The sequence below is a fragment of the Protopterus annectens genome, chromosome 8.part0 (assembly GCF_019279795.1).
Source record: "Protopterus annectens isolate FY-2018-M chromosome 8.part0, PAN1.0, whole genome shotgun sequence".
Lineage (NCBI taxonomy): Eukaryota > Metazoa > Chordata > Ceratodontiformes > Protopteridae > Protopterus > Protopterus annectens.
The window spans coordinates 525,770,028-525,789,918 of NC_056741.1; the positions used below are offsets into that span (position 1 = coordinate 525,770,028).

At 38.6% G+C, this 19,891-nt stretch overlaps 1 protein-coding gene across 3 annotated transcripts in view; it reads right to left on the reverse strand.

The window, feature by feature from the left end:
- Positions 1–3,228: 3,228 nt before the first annotated feature.
- BNIPL (BCL2 interacting protein like) overlaps positions 3,229–19,891 on the reverse strand; it is a 783,410-nt gene continuing 766,747 nt past the window's right edge. For all 3 annotated transcript variants that reach the window (XM_044080029.1, XM_044080030.1, XM_044080031.1), the window contains exon 10: positions 3,229–5,070. In XM_044080029.1, coding sequence (XP_043935964.1) covers positions 5,028–5,070 — 43 coding nt within the window. In that variant the 3' untranslated portion in view covers positions 3,229–5,027. The remainder of the gene's footprint in view (positions 5,071–19,891) is intronic.

A 19,891-nucleotide genomic window follows, 5' to 3' on the forward strand; every position in this document is an offset into this window, starting at 1 on the left:
TCTCTAGAGTGACAGCCCCACAGCCCATTCATACCTTGACCAAAGGACCCCATTCTTTCCCTTCAGAGACAAAAGTCCAGAGTTAGGGAGTGGGACAGTCTACAATCATGTGGCCAAGGGGCCTGATTACCCATTCCAGCTATGGCTGTAACTTCCATGATTGACTGCTAACAGGACTGATGTGAGTGCTACTGCCCATGCTGCTCCCAACAGGGATCCCTATCTCATAGGTTGGTGTGGTCTGCTGATCTTACAAAGGAGCCAACCACAGACTTAGGATAGGCAAATACATTCTCTTCACACCAGATCCAGCATGATCTGGAGCTGTTAATCAAAGGTGGGTCACTTTGGTCATAGTCACGACTTTGCCGTCTTATACCAGAGGAAGTAGCTACTAGCACATGGAGATTTACCAAAACAGCTAATGGTCATGATGAGTCTCAGCATTTAGGGATGTATCTCAAAGCAAAGATGGCTCCCCTTTCTTCAGTGTAGGCAAACAAATGGCGATCATAATGACCTCCCATCTTGAAAGGATTTCATTGCCTCTCTGAATGCAGCTACTTCCTTATTTGTATTTTAACTAAGCACATGCAGTAAGTATTACTATACGGACCATTTGCTGTACTAAATGTTGAATAGCTTCCTAGTACTTTTGGTACTTCTAATCATTTTTAAGGTCTGGGTTTGATGATTCCCTCCCTCCCCAACAAAAAGTTCAGGATCAGGACTTTAAGCATATATAATACATGTAAATTTGTAAAATCTCACTGAAGCACTCCCTCTGGAGACTGTTATGATTCAGTTTGTAAACAAACTTATGAAGATTAGTTGATGTGCATTATGTTTGAATTCTGTGCATCCTTAAATAATTTCACCAGTCTAAATATAAGCATACATGCTGTTTAGCCTCTGGAATGTCTGAGTTTAGCTAATTTTAAGGCTGTGCTAATCAGAAACTGTTGTGTGTGCATTAAAATCATTTGGACTTTATTGACCAACTGTAGCCACTTTCAGATGTTTTATCTGTGGATGCTTTATCTCCTGCAATTTGATGGCTAAGGAAAGGACATATTAAAAATTCCTGTTAAATTGCATGTATATGAAGTGATTATTCTGTTCTATACACCGAGAAGGGGCCCTATACTTTCCCACCACCATCTCCAACCACCTTAAGTCATCTTATTTCTATCTCCATATCTCTATGCATTAGTCTCATTACTACTTCATGCTATTTACTCAAACTACCAGATTAACTGATACAGTTGTTACAACCTTGAACTAGCTTCAGTATCAACATTCTTTGATTTATACGACATGATCCTCTTGGCTGCTTACTCAACCGTGGCTTCATTTCACTCATCCTCACACTTACTATGCCTAATTATCACACTTCTAATCACTATCTGTTTGACCTAACAATCAGTAGTAAGCATAAAAAAGCACAGCCCTTCCATCAATTTTTCAACCAGTATGTTGGAAAATACCTTCCATATTGTACCCCCTCAGAAATATATCTACACTTTAAACAGTGAGCTTACCACTTTCTTTCAATCTCCATTAATTGACTTGGCCTAACTGATTGAAATTATACTGAAGCTACATAATAAATACTTTCTGCAAATATGTAGATACAAAAAGGCAATAAGGAGCCTTGGATGATCCCTGAACTCCTTCAGATCTGAAAGGTGTGGAGGGTAAGCTTGACCATTATGGAAAAAGATTATTTCCATATATCTAGTCTCCAATAGTTTGCTCTAGGAAACAGGATCCAAAGGCTGTTTGAAGACATAAAGGCTGTCTGTATAGAGAAAAAAATTTACATCTCTATAGCCCTAAAAAATTAGAAGGAAGCCGTTAAAGTAATGGGAAAATCCAAGATCCCTCAGACATATTTTTCTTCCAAATTGACTTTAAACAGGAGTTTTCAAACATCAATGACTTTTCCTTTTTTGACATTTCTTCCTCTTCCTAAGCCTCTAAATAGTGCCGTCTCCCGTTTCATATAAAGAAAATATCAGAGAACTAGAATGAAAAGATATTCAGTAACATCACTTACTACGGTGGGCCTGGTAGTAATGCATCTTCTCTTGGTGCCTAAAACTTTAAGGATTTCATTTTTGTTCATTTCTGCTACAGTTTTAATTTTTCTTATCTTAGGGTACTTTTCTTTCACTATGAAAAAAATATTTGTCTTCCTTCTCCATACACAGACCCACATCCAGTCTGCACACTGTAGCTAAATTGTTCAAAAATCCTATTTATCAACAAGCCTCAAGTTGTTATACTGGGAACCACAAACTTCCAAGATAGTCAGAGGTACTCAAACTGTATCCCAGCAACTCCATCCTAATAGCTATGGATGGCGATTTACTTATATTTGCTGTTCCATTGACCTTACCAAGGCATCTGACCTAGTTAATCACACCTAATTACTTTGATAACCTCTGCTTAGATTTCTCTAAAAGGTACATTCTGGTTTAAATTACCTTATAAATACAGCTTCTAGATTCAACCCAGGATCCTCTCTCCTCTGACATCATAAAATCTGGTGTCGCACATAACTCTGCTCTTGTGCCATTTGTTAACCTATTCATTAACTAACTCCCACCTGACTTTCACTTGTCTAATCTCCTATTTTCCTTGATCACCCATTTTTCACCTTGCTATCAAAGTTATCTGGACTTCCAAAAGATCCTCACCTCATTCAGTAATAAGAAACTTAATTTAAACTGGGGAAACCAAATGCATGTTCCTCGGGACTTCATCCAGAGTTAAATCCCTACACCTTTCCAATGTATTTCTCTCTCGTTAAGGCAACCACAGATTTTGTTCTCTTCTTTAACTCTAAATTATAAATGAGTTGGTCCTTCATGGACCCTTTTACCAACAATTTAACTAAAAGAGCAACAGTAAATTTAACCAATGTATTTATAATCTATTTAGTGCTGCCAGTCAGAATGTTTTTACATGGTGGGAGAAAAGCGAAGTACCAAAAAAATGTAAAAAAAGGGAGAATATGAAAAACTGCATACAGTGACTAAAGCACAGAGCTGAACCCGGCAGCTCTGAGACCACAGATTACATCACTAATTCACTGTACTGCTTATACAGATAAACACAGTAACTTTAAAGCTACATCAGATCCAGGGATGTCCAAGTAGTAAAATCTAAGCTAAAATCATACAGGAGAAATCCAGGACAAAAAAAGACAAATGAGAGGCAAAAAAAAGTCTGGAACTGCAAAGCAGTTAGTTTATTAAGTAAATATTGCCACATCTTTGAAACCGAAGTGCGAAGAATGAAAGTATCCCCATGCTCCCCAAATAAGTGCCATACCGAAATTAAAACAAAATTAAACATCTCTGAACAACACAGTCTCCAAAATGAATCAGTGAAACTTAACTTACAGTGACCCGGATCTGTATTTACAGCTCTGTACACATTTTGTTTATTCTATGATTCTTTAACAATTTTACAGTTGTTCCTGGTTTCCCTCATTTTATCTCCTGTACAGTACCTTAGTGTGGTATTAGCTGGGGAGTGTCTGCTTAGGCAAAATTAGTGCAGATATCCCCAACCGAAGAGTGAATACTATCAAGTTACTAGGTGGTGCAAACCACTATCTAGTAGCAGGAAGTTTCCCCCGGCTTAATACTGGGTTTGATTATTTTTGGGTGCAGAGATACACTGGAGGCTTGCACATAACAGATGATGAACTGAAGGTATACCACCAGATTATGTTTGTTTATTAACTCATTAGGAATGTTGGTGAGTGAATGAATTCTTGGTGTTCAGACCTCCTTACGATACAACGTATTGTTTAAAGAAAGGACGCTAGCAACAAGAACTTTATTGTTCAGATAACAGGAATACTGACCTGCAGCAGTATACTCTTTGTGGGCTTGGAGAAAGAGGCAATATCATCCATAGTGGCAGTTATCACCAACAGTGTACCAGGCAGCATGGTTTCCTATTGGTAGTGCACAGTGTACACAAGGGCCACAGTGGCAGCTGTGTAGACACCTAGTACTTCAGTCCATATAATGGAACAGTGAACATGAAGATGGACTACTTCAAGTAACATTAATAGCTGGAAGGCAAGTCTATTATACATAAACTATCAAATGGGTGACAACATTTATGTTCTATAAATATTCCATCTTCAACACAGTCTTTTTTCTCTCTCTCCCATGGCCATGCTGGCCATGTATATTGAGAAGAAAAACATCTCCTTCACATACTGCTTAATACAACACAGACGTTATCAGAGAGAAAGACTTTCTATTAAACCACTGGATATTTCAGCTCTTTGCAAAATTCTGAAACCAGAATATCTGTGTTATGTTTGTAAAACAAACTTCAACCTATTGTTAAACAACAAACCATCAAACTTGAAATATAAAAGGGATGTGACCTTCACTTCCACAGCCACTGTCAGAAGTACATGGTTAGCCAACAATGTTAGATGTAAAGGTAATACCTTTACAGTATGCAAAGTACCAAAATAATTTTGTCAAAAGAGTTCAAAGAACCACTGAGAAAATTATGTACGTTTACATTGTCATAGCTCCTGGTGGTTCAGTTTAATTTGAAACAAACTAACATCTAACATACATGCAAAATCCAACCAGCATAACCAAAAATCCTCAAAATATTGGCCCTAAATATACATTTAATATAATAACATTAGTGCAATTATACACATTTTATAGTGGAATGAATGGCAGATCAGGAAAAAAAAAAAAAAAAAGTACTTCTGTGAATGTGGTGTATACACCCATTGACCAGAGGGTAGACAGTATTAACGTGGCAATATTGCATGTATACAATTACTCCTACAAATGTCATCATAACCCAGTTATGTAACAATGATCCAACTCTTTCCATATAATACTGGGAGCTAAAAGACATCATCAAGAAATACTGTAGTTGAGACCCAGAACAAACTTTATACATATATACAATGCATATTTTTTTTTACATTTCAGTAAAAAATATAACCCTTCTTTGGATTCCAAGGCATTTTACGTCTTCCTCTTCTTTGTGCTATTCATTTCTTGGTCATACCTGTTAAGAAATAAGGAATTAAATGAAGCAATAACATTTAATTATGATAGCAAATTTTAAATTAGAGATTTTCTGATAAAATTCTAAAACATGATTTTTTGAAGTACTCAAAAAAGTTAACATTTGGTATTGTCCTTGTATGTCAGCGACAAGCCGTATGACCCAAAGTTGGCTCAGGGCTATGTGCTGACAGAAACTTAAATGAGTGTTACACCATTTCTTATTTACTTTGGAGTTTGGGAATTATTATTGCATTAGTTAATTGGGAAATCACAACTACTCAGCTGTACCATATCTACGGCCTGTACAGGTTAATAGGTCTTCAAACTCCAAATGCAGTCAGAAATAAATTACTCTGCAGGACAGCACTTTAATATTTATTTTGAAGAAAAAAAAATACGATGAGTAGAATAACAGGTAAATACTGTTTATGTCATTACATGCCCTCCTTAAGCAAAAACGTACATTAGAAAACTACACTGTATTCACAGTTTTAATAGCAGCCATTTATTTTTAGCAGTGCAAAAGCAACTTCCTCTTGTTGAAAAATATTCTGCTTTCCCTCAGTAATGTATCCGAGTCCCCATCTTATCATAAGGAGCTTTGCTTTTCAGTGTGCAGATAATTTTGACATACTTTTGAAATATGACCATGAATGACACCAGAAGTTAGCAGACTTTAAATATCTGTTCTTCTGTAAACAGTCTATCACATTATTTGCTAGGAAAACAGAAAACAAGTATAAAGTAATTAGGTATGACCAGAGACTGATAAACCTAAGTCCCGTGAACACCTTATTTGATTTATGATATCAACATTCACATTTTATTTAATTTTTCTTTTCCTGTAATTCAAGAATCTTAACACCGATATCAAATCTGAAAAGCAGGGTCCTAACCTGAGTGCCATCTCTGGATGATGTAAAATGCCTAGATCATTAACAGTGCTGAATGAGGATACAGAAATTAGAACTGCCCATTTTAATACTTTGAAATCCTGCTGCTTATTTTGAATGCTAAAGATTTCTGATACAATACAGTTCTGATTTCAGACACTCAAACCTTGACACAAATAAAGTCTCTATGTTCTTTAGAGAAAACTTTTATAAGATCTTATTAAAATACATCTTTATATATTATTTCTACCAACTACATTTTAATGCTTGTGTAAGAGAGAAAGGTCTACAACTGCTTCTACCTCCATAATCCCGACTCTTAACACCTACACATTTCTTGTCTCATTTATATTCTTACTTCTGCAAACTTCAACCATGAAATCATCCTTCCTATATCTGTTAATTATTTTCTTTATCTACAGAAACAGCATTATAAGTTAATTTGCTCTAGACTGTTAACTGGTCTGCTTACTATTTCGGATTTCTCATTTAAGAAGTGAAAACTCTGTCAATAATTGTTCTACACTGTTATGTATGCAATTGTCTAATGTTTTATTGGCTGTATTACGAAGACAATTTTTTAGCAATTGTTCTGCAATAATTTAATACTGCCATAGTTTATATTTGTGGAGCTTTTCTCCCGGGCCTCCACCGAAAACGGGCCTTTTTGGGCCAGTGGACTATGTGTTTAATTAATTAATTAAATTAATTAAAAAAATAATGCACTGAAAGGTAGAATGCTTTTGGCACACAATCCTTAATATGATAGACATATTTGAAAAGTATGAATCTAGACCTATCTACAGAAAATGCTGAACTGTATAATTCAGATTAGACTATGGTGGTTTCATACAACTATAGTCAAAATACCCTACCATATCATTGCTAGCTATAGGTCCCCCAGCATGAACACAGAAAAAAGCATGCTGTCTACCTGGACTTTCTAGAATCACTCACCATACAGCCCAACACCTTAGTTATGCGTGATTTCAACTATCCTTCTATCAACTGGGTGACATACACAAGGACAAACATGCTCACCCAGAGGTTCCTGGATTTTGTCAATTCAAATGCTCTGGAACAGATAGTCTGCACCCTAAGGGGTTCAACTGTCCTAGATCTAGTACTCACTAACATGGAGAGTTCACTGCACTCCCTCCTGTGTGACAATTCCTGGTAAGGTTGGACCATAAAACTGTCTCGTTTGAAGTAACTATTGGACTGGACACCCTCACAGGAGCCAAAAATCTCAAAAACTTTTCCAAAGCAAACTACAGGCTACTAAGTGATGGTATAAAATGTTTTATACCACCCGGATTCACAGACAATGACTTCTATGCAGGTGTGTACTTAGATGCCCTGTATAAACACTTAAGCAACTGTATAGACTCGGCTGTACCTGACCGGATCAAAACCAGGTCCTCCCAAAAAACAAGCCACTCTGGTGGACTGCAAGTATAGATGCAACTGAAGCACCTCGCAAGGACAGCGTGCACAGTCAAAACCAACTGCATACAACCACAACGACCAGCAAAATACGATGGTAGCACTAAAGTTCCAAATCTTTTATTGGTTCCAAAACATGTTCATGTTCCAAACAAAATAACCAGACCAGTTTCGGCCTCACAGCCTTTATCAATGGTTAAAAAAAGAAATTCAGTGTAGCACAGGTATTTGCTATATTTATAGTAGTCCCTCCTTAATTAAGAGATAATGGTATAGCCCAACCTGGTGGCCGGAATGTTCAAATACAATAGAAATTACAGAAAAATAAAGATTTGATGAACTCATACTATGATAGTATAATCATGTAAACCACATGTATAAAAATAAACATTCAAATAATGAATGATTAACAGAACTTAATTAATAATATATAGTCAATGGTACAAAAATAGCCTACAAAAAGGAACAATATTGGATTACCAACCTTGGGGCATTATTTCCGCCAAGCCTGAATGATCATCTATAAATTGTTTTCATTTGTTTTTTTGTCTATGTATTCTACATATCAGGACTTTATTCAGGTTTAAAAAACATGATACTTTTTGTATATGATAATATATATAGTTTTGAATAAGTATGTATATATATATATATATATATATATATATATATATATATATATATATATATATACTTTTATATTATCTATGTTCTTTTACAACTAATGATTTTGTTGTCTTTTGGGTTGTGGTGATCAGTTTAATAGGTGGTATATTACTATTGGTCAATACTGACCCTTGACTAACATCATTCTCATTTATTTATTTTGCTAGTGCTACATACCATTACTGTGTTTATTCCGTCTGTTTTTTTCGAAGTTTTCTTCAAGTTATCATCAGCCCAACATGATCGGATCAGCCTACTAAGATAGTGTTTAAATATGTTTTTTGAACATATTATAACAATATTATATTTTATTTTCTATGGTAGGCTATTTTTGTACCATTGACTATACATTATTAATTAAGTTCTGTTAATCATTATATAGCAAATACCTGTGCTACACTGAATTTCTTTTTTTAACCATTGATAAAGGCTGTGAGGCCGAAACCGGTCTGGTTATTTTGTTTGGAACATGAACATGTTTTGGAACCAATAAAAGATTTGGAACTTTAGTGCTACCATCGTATTTTGCTGGTCGTTGTGGTTGTGTGGACTACAAGTATAAACAGGTTATATAACAAGAGGAAGAAGATGATGTCTAAGAATAAAAGGGAATTCTCTCCATAGCTTGAACAAGCAAATCAGACATCTTGTAAAATTCTCTAAAGTTAATTATGAAGCTAAAATAGCATCCCTAGCTAAGAATAATCATAAGGCATTCTTTAACTATGTCTGAAATCTAAAAGTAAATGCCCAGCTATGTGCTGAACTGGTAGTAGATGGTACCACTCATACTGCACCGGAGGAAATTGTCAACCTACTTAGCTAACAGATTTACTGCATACTTCAACCCCCCTGGCCTCACCGGCCATACGACACCAGTCCTTTGCCAAGTATCTGTACAGATCAGGTCATATTTGCACTCTCCAAGGCTAAAAACATGGCCTCAATGGGACCAGATAACATTCCTTGTTGCTTACTAAGCAATCTAAACAGGACCTAGCTGACCCACTTAGCATTCTGTTTAACCATAGCTTCAGAACTGGCTTTGCTCCAGCAGAGTGGAGAACAGTAACAGTAATCCCCTTGCACAAAGGGGGGCCCATCAACCAACCATAGGAACAATAGCTCCATAAGTCTAACCAGTCACATCTGCAAGACCATGGAAAGAATCATCATGGACCTTAACAACAAGGACAAAGGCAACCTTCAAACTCTAGACCCAACACAATTTGGCTTTGTAACGGTAGATCATGCTTATTAAACCTAGTAGACTTCTTCAAGAAAGTCGCCAAAGCCCTGGATGAAGGTAAGACAGTACATACCATCTATCTTGATCAAGCCAAGGATTTTGATACAATCCCCCAGTCAGGTATCATTGAGAAACTCTCTCAGCTGGCACACAAATGATTGGTGCCATGGTCTAAAAACTAAATACAAAAACATGCATTATTATTCCCTATGGAAAAATGGAATTCCCCCATAAATTACTGTATTGACAACACCCTCTAACAAAAACCTAGTGGTGTGAAACCTGGGAACGCAGGTAGATAGCAATCTGAACTTTGACCACCAAGTTTCCATAGTGGTAAGGAAAGCCTTCTACATTGCACACCTCATAAGTAAGGGCATCGCATCCAGGGCTACAGATATTAGAACTCCACTGTACTCGACCCTTAGAATACTAATAGAATACAATGCTCCCTTTTGCATGTACCCCACCAGACACCTGCAACAGCTGGAGAGACCACAGTGGCTTCTCATCAAAAAAATACAGGGCCTCAAAACCATGACGCACGTAGACAGACTGAAAGCCCTGTCACTTACTCTGTATCATAAAGGCTGATGAAAGGTGACTTATGCCTGGCCTACAGGGCAGTCTCAGACCCTTCCCTGATGGAAATGCCATATATATGCAAATTTAATGGTACAAGAGTCACTCTCTCTAAGGACCTTAATGTAGTCTGTGACATTAACAAACAAAACATGCAAGAGAGACAGATACATCTCCCAGAAACTGCCCATCCTCTGGAATACACTTCCAATTCACATGAAGCAGAGCTCCTTACTGGCTCTATTCAAGTACAGCCTAGACAAATGAATGGGAGACTGCAAATTCACTCCAGAGTTAGCTCTCGTGTCCCTCGTGGACAGGGGTGGTTGGTGTTGGCCACAGACTTGCTCTATGAATTACATCCACCTAATAAGGACAGTTGGGGCAACTTGGGATTAACATGGCTAGGCTCATAAGGGCTTTAGGGCTGCTAGCCTAGTAACCTCCTATGAACCTATGCTATACTTAAGCACAGTGAGTATATGTGTGCTGGCTTTATATAAGCACAAGTGAGACACAGTTCAGAGACATAACCTGTGCTTATGCACAGCAGTTAAAAACTGATTTAGAAACTCTTATGCAAACAAGGGAATAATGAGATAAAAATAAGAAATGTATGTAGAAGGTATGAATTATTTATGCATATGAGACTGTCTTCCCTCCTTTTGTTAATTTATAGTCACTTTTTTAATGCTGTTTTCATGAGTTGTCTTCCAACCAAATGGAATACACCCTCATTCTTTACCAAACACTGTGTAATGTCAGAGTTAAAATGAAAGAGTGGAGGGGTGCAGCATCAACATGGAGCTGTTATAGAGATCCTGGCCCCCAGCAAAAACATGCTACATTTAGTACTTTGTATTCATTTCACATTGCTATTTCTTAATGAATTGCTATATTACTTGGTTTTATTTTAGCCATATGAAGTTTCCAGTAATAGGCTTGGCATTATCTACTTCATATATTAGTCAACCTTTCCAAAACAAACCCATGACATATAGAACGAGTAAAAGCCGTGCACTGTGGCTTAATTGCACATAGAAATTCTAATAAAAGTTTCAGATATACACTTCAAAAATGAGCATGAAGAGTTGAACATGGAGTGCCTGGGAACATATGCCAAGTAGGGATCTCATACATTAGAGAAGTTGGTCCATTGGCTTGGGAACCTAAGGATTTCTTACATTATTTATTGCTATGAATGTTGAGATGAAAATATAGTATATAATATATAGTGGGCTAGATTAATGCCTTCATTTCCTTACAAAAGCCTGCTTTAGTAGCTATCAACAAATCATGGGTTAAGGCTAACAATTCTTCTTTACACTATATTTTTCCCTGGTTACAGCTACTTTTTTTTTACCTCATGTCAGGCACAAAACAAGGTGTGGAACTCTCCTCCTGAAGTCATACTTAAAGGTCCGACCACTTTCTCAAGAAAAGAAAAAAAAAGTTACTCTAACTACATGCTTGTATCCATTCCCTCCTACAAGAATACCACACAAGATCTTGCTGCAGCATGTCTCTCACCCTCCCTCCTCCCTTCCCAAAACTAAATAACCTACTAAAAGAAATATTTTCCGCCACAAATAATGTCAAAACTCTTATTATACTTGGAGACTTCAATCCCAACATGTTCAGTCTCACTGCCAGTGACCCAGATACCCTTCAGCCTCACCCAGCTCATATCTCAACCTACTAGACCCAACCTCAGCACACCCCACCACTTCTTGCTAGACCTCATCTACACTAACAAACCTCCACTTATGTCATCATCACCATCCAACCACCATCTTTCAGTGGCCACTGCCCTATTAGTTTCCATATCCATCATACCTTTCAACTTCTTAATGCAAAAAATCTGGACAAAGCCTAAAATAATGGGAGGACAAAGGCCCAAAATAGGGACAGATTTTAAATATTGCTCTTATAAATGTATAGTTGTTAGAATAACAAGATTTAAATTAGCATGCATTTTCTAGAGCACATGAAGTCTGAAACTCAAATGTGTGTCATCATTCAGTGACTTCAATTCTCAGTGATCTGCCAGAAAAACAATTTTATATGGAACAGAGTAAAAATATGAAGAAAAAATCTGGAAATTCTGCAGACATGTGTACAGTTGCGAGGTATGATATCCATTATCCATATGAAAACTTACTCCCCAAAGCTCCTATCTTTCTATAATAAATCACAGAATAATCAAACTTAAATCCACCCTTTCCTTAATTGACTGGTCACCAGTTCTGAACTCATCTGACCCTAATACTGCTGCTAACTCACCTCTATACTAACTAACCTGCAAAACCCCCGTTTCCCAGTAATTAAAAGACTATACAAACCTAAAACTAACAAAACTAGTTAATCTATGAGCTTAAAGTTCTTCTAAACTCAGAGACAAGGCATGATGCTCTTGGAAAGTACTTCCTGCTACAATAAATAGACAGCATTACACCAAGGTACGCAACTTTGTCAAGCAAACTATATGCCGTCATAAAAGTCATTTGATATTATACCAAGCCTCACTAATAAAATCATCCAAAAACTTCTGGAAAGAGGTCAGCTTTCTTACAGGATAGAAGAGCCTTCTCTCCATGAATTTCAAATTTTCTTAACTTTCTGCCTTTGATTTCCTTTATTTCAGCAACATTCCCAGCACGTTTCTATAGCCAATCCAAACCTGTATCTGACACTCCCACCTCCATACATCCATTCATTCTATTTCAGAATTATCACATCCAAGGACATCTCCCTTCTGCTTGAACAGATTAAACTTGAAAGCCCCGGTACAGACAACCTTCACCCATGGTTTATCACATTAGGGTCATAACCCCATTGAAACACATCTACAACCTTTGTAGTATACTTAATATTATGTATCACAATCCAAGTGCAGGCAGCCACAAGCAGAGACGGGGATCTTCGCAATGGAATAAATAAAATGTCAAACAGTATGCGCGAGCACCCCTAATGGCAATAAAACGTAGATGAAATCCAGTAAATAAAAAGCTTCTCGCTCTTGTATAAAATGAAACACCATTTATTGACAACGTAGAGTGAGCTAAGCCATAAGGCTTCTTCAAACTCTTATAACAGTTAAAAAATTTTTTAAAAATCCTTTATAATACATTCATTGTATTCTCATTGGTTAAAATGCGTCACTTCATTAAATCTTAAAGTAACACAACGAATATAAAATATTCACTCATTATTACTGTAATGTGCGTACTAAATACCTAACCTATCAGTCTTACATTGACCTGAATCGTCTAACTATATATATAAAAATAATGTGAGACAAATAAAATTTATTTTATGACATCCGTAATGTAAGACTGATAGGTTAGGTATTTAGTACGCACATTACAGTAATAATGAGTGAATATTTTATATTCGTTGTGTTACTTTAAGATTTAATGAAGTGACGCATTTTAACCAATGAGAATACAATGAATGTATTATAAAGGATTTTTAAAAATTTTTTTAACTGTTATAAGAGTTTGAAGAAGCCTTATGGCGAAAGCGCTCACTCTACGTTGTCAATAAATGGTGTTTCATTTTATACAAGAGCGAGAAGCTTTTTATTTACTGGATTTCATCTACGTTTTATTGCCATTAGGGGTGCTCGCGCATACTGTTTGACATTATACTTAATATTATGCCTAACGTCTTGAAAAATGCCATTGTAAATCCTTTACGAAACCCAATCCTTCCAGTCCATCAGACTTTTGGCCCATTTCTGTTCAAACTACATGAGGAAAGATTCTGGAAATTTTACTTTATTTGCAACTCATTGAATACATCAAGCAATACTACCCTCTCTCTCAAAAGTAGCATGGCTTTTTGTCTGGTCTCATCACATCCACATCTATCTGGACACTCAGTGACAATATTCTTCTTGGAATGGACAAAGGCCAAATTACTGGAGTCATTTTTTATTGACCTTACCAGAGACTTTCATCTCACTAAAACAGGCATCAATAATGACACACTGCACTGGTTCAAAAACTATTTTCTAGCTGCCACTTCTCCAGAAGTTTCAAATCATCAACCTCTACATCAGTCCCTCTGCAGAAAGGTGTCCCTCAAGTATCTAATTTAGCACCTCTCCCCTTTTATATCTACATTAACAAGCTTCCTTTTGACTTACCCAACCTTCCTCTCCTGCTTTATGCTAATGACACAGTCCTATTCTGCTCCAACTATTCTGTCTCTTCTCTTGAGCCCAAACTTTAGCCTAATTTTTATGCAGTTATTCAATAATTAATACTAAACTCCATTAAAAAGAAAACACCACTTTTTTGTATTAGGAAAAAGCTCACTTCTAACTCCAGACCTCTAAAAATCCTTGGTCTTAACACACTGAAAATGTCACTTTATTCAAATGCTTATTTTATTTTTATTTAATTTGACATTTGTTGACCGGGTTAGTCCGACTGGGCAACAACTCTTTTTTTAGTGGAGACCCAAGGAAATAGCTCCAACCTCAAAGTAATAAAGATAAAGATAAAAAACACATGAAATACTATGACAAAATAACACAGGAAATAAGAGTAATTACATACATTTACAACACAGAGAATAAAAGTAATTACAAATGTTTACATACAAGAATTTAACAAGAAAATTCACTCAAGGTATACTGTAACAGTTAAACACTGCTAGATGTTTGTAATCAAGGCAATTGCTTGGAGTTAGAGCAGGAATTATATGGAGGAAGATATCATACAGATAGGATATGTTTGGAGGCAGAAGCTGGAAGTGTAATGGAGGGGAGGGTAGGTTAAGTTGGGTCAGGGCATAAGCAGGACCAAGAGCTTAGCAGGCTGTTTTAGAGATTTTTTGAAGCAGTTAGTATTAGAGATAGTTCTTAAACAAAGGGGTAAATTTATTCCAAGCTTTTGCAACAGAGTGATTGTAGAGAAGTCTGCTTATGTTTTTATTGGGCTTATAGATTTCTAAGAGGTGTTGGTCAGAACTTTGGAGCGTACGATTAGGAGTGTGGTAAGAGATGAGGGTTGAGCATAGGCATCAGAACCATAGAGCGAGGGGGAGGGAGCGCCCCCCACTTTTACAGCTGTTTTAGGACCCAATGGAGGACTTGCACGCATCGCGGAAATTTTAAACACAAACGTGCGCAGGAATCACATCATTGCTGCCAGAGAGTCACCCATGGTAAGCTCTGCTTTATGTATCTGAAACTGCTCCAGCTCTGTTTTATGCATCTGAAACTGCTCCGGCTCTGTTTTTTGTATCTGAAACTGCTCCAGCTCCGTTTTATGTATCTGAAAAGTACAGTTGTGTACCTACCATAAATGTAGATGTTGAGTGTATTCACTGTTGTAGTCATTACACTTGGGTTATCCTGCTGGCAGGCTACCCGCAGTCAGCCTGAATTCCAAAGTCTTGGTCTGGCGTCAGTTGCTGTCACCTCTTCCCTGACGTCAGTGCGCCAGGGGTATAAAAGATGCAGCCAACGCCATTTTCTTCAGTTTTTCTTGCCCCAGATGTCAGGTGCCCCCAAATTGGTAGACTAAAAATTTTTTGCCAATAAGTATGCATGCAATAACATAAACATTTCCTTCATCTACAAGCAAATACACCACATAGGTTGTATAGGACAGAGAAGTACAGATAAGTCCCAGCAAAAAAAAAGGGGGATGGTGGGTGGGTAACCTGGACTGCAACAGTGAATACACTAACATCTACATTTATGGTAGGTACACAACTGTACTATGTTCATCTTGTTTCACTGTTGCAGTCATTACACTTGGGTTGAATCCCAAAGCTGAGGTAGGGTGGCTGGGTCTAAATAGAATTAGGAGAGGCTATGAGCCCCTGCAGAACTGCAGTGGCAAAGCCTGCTCTGGATTTAGAGTAGAGAGGTAAATGGTAGTGCTTGGTGTACGTGTGCACTGAACTCCAAATTGCAGCCTCTAAAATGTCTTTGGTTGGTACCCCTCTGAGGAAGGCTGCTGAAGTGGCTGTTGCTCTAGTAGAATGTGGCCTAATGCTCTTAGGAATTGATTTGCCATGTTATGAATAACAGAATCGAATGCAGTGGCCTATCCATTTCAAAAAAGTCTGCTTTGAGATAGTATTTCCTTGAGATCCTGCAGCATATGCCACTAAAAGTTGCTCAGTCTTTCTGAAAGCTTTAGTTTTGTCCAAGTAGAAGGGTAGCTGTCTGTGCATGTCCAAAAGAATGCAGGAGTCTCTCACCCTTATTCTGTGGGTTAGGATAAAAAGTAGGCAAATGAATGGTTTGGTTAAGGGCCACACTGGATACTAACTTAGGCATAAATGTCGGGTTAGTCCTCAGGGAAACCCTGTCTGGATAGAAAATGATAAAAGGTTCCACAGCCATGAGAGCCTGTAACTCTGAGACTCATCTTGCAGAGGTTATTGCTAGGAGCAGAGCTGTTTTCCAAGGTAAGAACTTTATTTCAGCTGTATTGGCTGGCTCAAAAGGCAGCAGTGTGAGTTTTTCCAAGACATAATTGAGGTCCCATGCAGGTATTGGTGCTCTCCTTGGAGGTCTTATGTTTTTGGCCCCTCTGAGGTACTGCCTTAGCAATGGATGAGAAAAAATAGGTGGTTCCGTATTGTAATGAGCTGAAATGGCAGAGGCATGGATTTTAATTGATGAGAAGGATAGGCCTTTGGTCCAGCATCTCAGTTAGGTATTGTAAAATCTGAGGAATATTTGGTACAAGCGTGTCAAGTCCTTGTGCCTGGTTCCAAGCACAGAATCTCTTCCATTTTTTTGCATAAGATTTTCTGGTACTAGGCCTCCTGGCCTCCAAAATAACATCCATCACTGCTTTAGAGAGAGGTGTGTTCTGAATGGCTACATTATTCGCCATGCTGCCAGATTTAGGGTCCTGAGTTGGCTGTGCAGGATCTGATTGTTTCGTTGGGTCAGTAAGTGAGGAATTAGAGGCAATGTCCAGGCTGGGCCTTGAGACAAGCTCTTTAGGATTGGGTACCAGTACTGGCGGGGCCAGTCTGGGGCAATCATAATCATTTTTGTCTTCTCTTGTCTGACCTTTAGGAGTACCTTGGGAAGGAGAGGCAGAGGAGGAAAGGTATGTATTATTAGGGTTTTCCAGCTGAATGATAGAGCATCCACTTTCCATGCTTGCTTGTGATAAGTCCTTGTGCAAAATCTCTGTAGTTGGCAGTTGTGTGGGGAGGCAAATAGATCTATGTCTGGGCATCCCTATTTCTTTGTTATCATGCTGAAGACTTGTGGGTCCAGTTTCCACTCGTGGGGATCCGTAATGTTTCTGCTTAGTTCGTCTGCCAGAGTATTTTTCTTTCCTGGCAGGAATTGTGCTTGCAAATGTACTTGATAAGTCAATGCTGTGTCCCACAAAGTCATGGCTTGTCTGCAGAGGGGGTATTAATGAGTGCCTCCATGTTTGTTTATGTACCACATGACTGTAGTATTGTCCATCCTTATCAGTAGTTGTCCTGGATGAAGAAGGTCCTTGAAAGCTGTCTGGGCATTTTGAACAGCTAGCATCTCTTTTTGATTGATATGAAGATGCATTTGGCTTGAGGGCCATGTGCCCTGAATACATGTTCCTGCCATGTGGGCCCCCCAGGCATAATCTGAAGCATCTGTTGTTATTGACTGCCTGGCTGTGGGTAGGTTGAATGGCTGTCCCTTGTTGAGGTGACAGGACTGTGCCCATCATCGAAACTCCTGCTGAAGGCAAGGAATGAGGGTAATCAATGTTTCCAGGCTGTGGAATGAGGGTAATCAATGTTTCCAGGCTGTGGCAATGTTGGGTCCAAACACTTTTCAGATACCATTGTAGTTTCCTCATATGCAGTCTGGCATATGGAATTAGCAGAATGCAGGATGCCATGAAGCCCAAAGCCTGCGGAATTTCTCTTGCAGATAACTGGGTCTTTGTTGCCAACATTGAGAAGTAAGAAGTCAGTTGCCTTTGTTTGTCTGGCGTGAGATAAGCCATCTGGGCAGTTGTATTTAAGCTTGCACCCAGGAATATTATCTCTTGAGAGGGTACTAATTTTGATTTCTTTTCGTTTACTGTGTACCCTAGGCAAATCAATAATCTTTTTAAAATGCCAGTTGCTCTAGTAGAATGTCCTTGTTCTCTGCTTGAATAAGGCAATCGTCTAAGTAAGGATATATTTGAATTCCTCTTTGTCTGCAATATGCAATTACTGGCGCCAGGCATTTTGTGAAGACCCTGGGCGCAGTAGATAAGCCAAAGGGCAGTGCAAAGAATTGGTAGTGCATTGAGCCAGCTATGAATCGGAGGCATCTTCTGCAAGATTGTCTGATTGGTACATGCAGGTATGCCTCTTTTAGGTCCAAAGTTACAAGCCAAGCCTTCTTGCCCAACATGGGCAGAAGCTGCTGCAAAGTCAACATTTTGAATTTTGGAACGTCTAGAAATGTATTTAGAATAGACAGGACCAGTATTGCTCTCCAGGCTTTGTCCTTTCGGGGTACCAGGAAAAGTCTTGAGTAAAAACCTTGTCCCTGCTCTTGCTGTGGTACTCGTTGAATTGCCCTCATGTCCATGAGGGATGAAACTTGTTTTTGTGCCTCTGCCCACTGATTGTGTGGCAGGTCTGGCAAACCTTTTGCCCTTGGCAGGATGTGAAAGTGGAACCTGTAGCCCTGGGACACTATATTCAAGACTCATTTGTCCTGGGTGATCATGTGCCAGTTTTGAGGAAAAAGTGCTAGTTTTCCCCCTAAGGGGGCTGCCAAAAGGTAAGTGCTTGGTGCTGGCAGAGGGAAGTCATTGGGACTGTTTCCTGTATGGCTGTGATTTGTCTTCTCTGCTTTTGGAGGTAGAAGCGCCCCACTGTTTAGGCCTGTTATGAGCCCTGGGGCTGGGATCTGTCTCTAGGGCATCTGTATCTGCCTCTTTGTGGTCTGTCTGACACTGGAAAGGACCAATTCTTTGTAGGCCAGTTCCTGCTAAATCTGGGTGGCTGAACCTGTAAGAAATCCTTTACTGTTTGCATAGATTTCGCCTTGTCCTCCATTTTCTTCAACACCTCCTCTGCTTTAACGCCAAATAAAGTATCATGCTGTCATGGAGCATCTAGTAATTTTGCCTTAACATGATCAGGTAGAATCTGTTCCTTTAACCAAGCATGTCTCCTAATGACAGAACCAGTAACTGCGGCCCTGCAAGAGGCCTCTAGAGAATCAAAACCACATTGCAGTGTATGCTTTCCCACTTGTTCAGTTGCATGCAATAAAGCCTGCATTTCCTTATTTTCTGCACAATCAGAATTTGTCAACATTTTCTGTTTTAGCAGTGACATTAAGTATTGCTGATATTTAAGCATATTAAATTGACAATTTAAAGCCCTCACAGCCAAAGTAGCAGAAGTGTAAACTTTTCCCCCCATCTGTCTAGTGCCCTACAATCCCTGTCAGAGGAGATAGGGTTTTTTGTAGTAGAAGCCTTGACCCCTTTGGGACCCCGAGAAATTGTTTCTGGATCAGCAGCAGGGTTTTTATAAAGACATTTGTGAGAGTCTGGAACCCTGTAGTATCCGTCTGGTTTTACAGGGGCAGGGGGTAAAGAGTCAGGAGAAAGGGCGGACTCTGAAAATACATCATCTACAATGTCTAACACAGGGGGAATAGCAAGTGGCCTGTGTTGAGGTAGTAAAAAAAAATCTCTAAGCCTTTTCTTTGAATCTGAGTAGTCTTGGCTCTCCCAGTGGAAATGCTGCCTCATAGTATGCAGGGTTTCCCCAAATGAAAAATCCTTAGGAGGAGAGGCTGAAGGGATAGATTCTTCAGCATCAGAATCCTCATAGGGAGGCAGAGAGTATTCCTGCTCAGAGGAGGAGTCAGAGGAAATGGAAACCTGATCTGAAGATTCATATTCTGTCTCTTACCTAGGCCTCTTATCAGGAGGGGGATGGGAACCCCTGATCAAGGTAATTAGGTCTTCGGCCATTTTGAGCATCTGCTT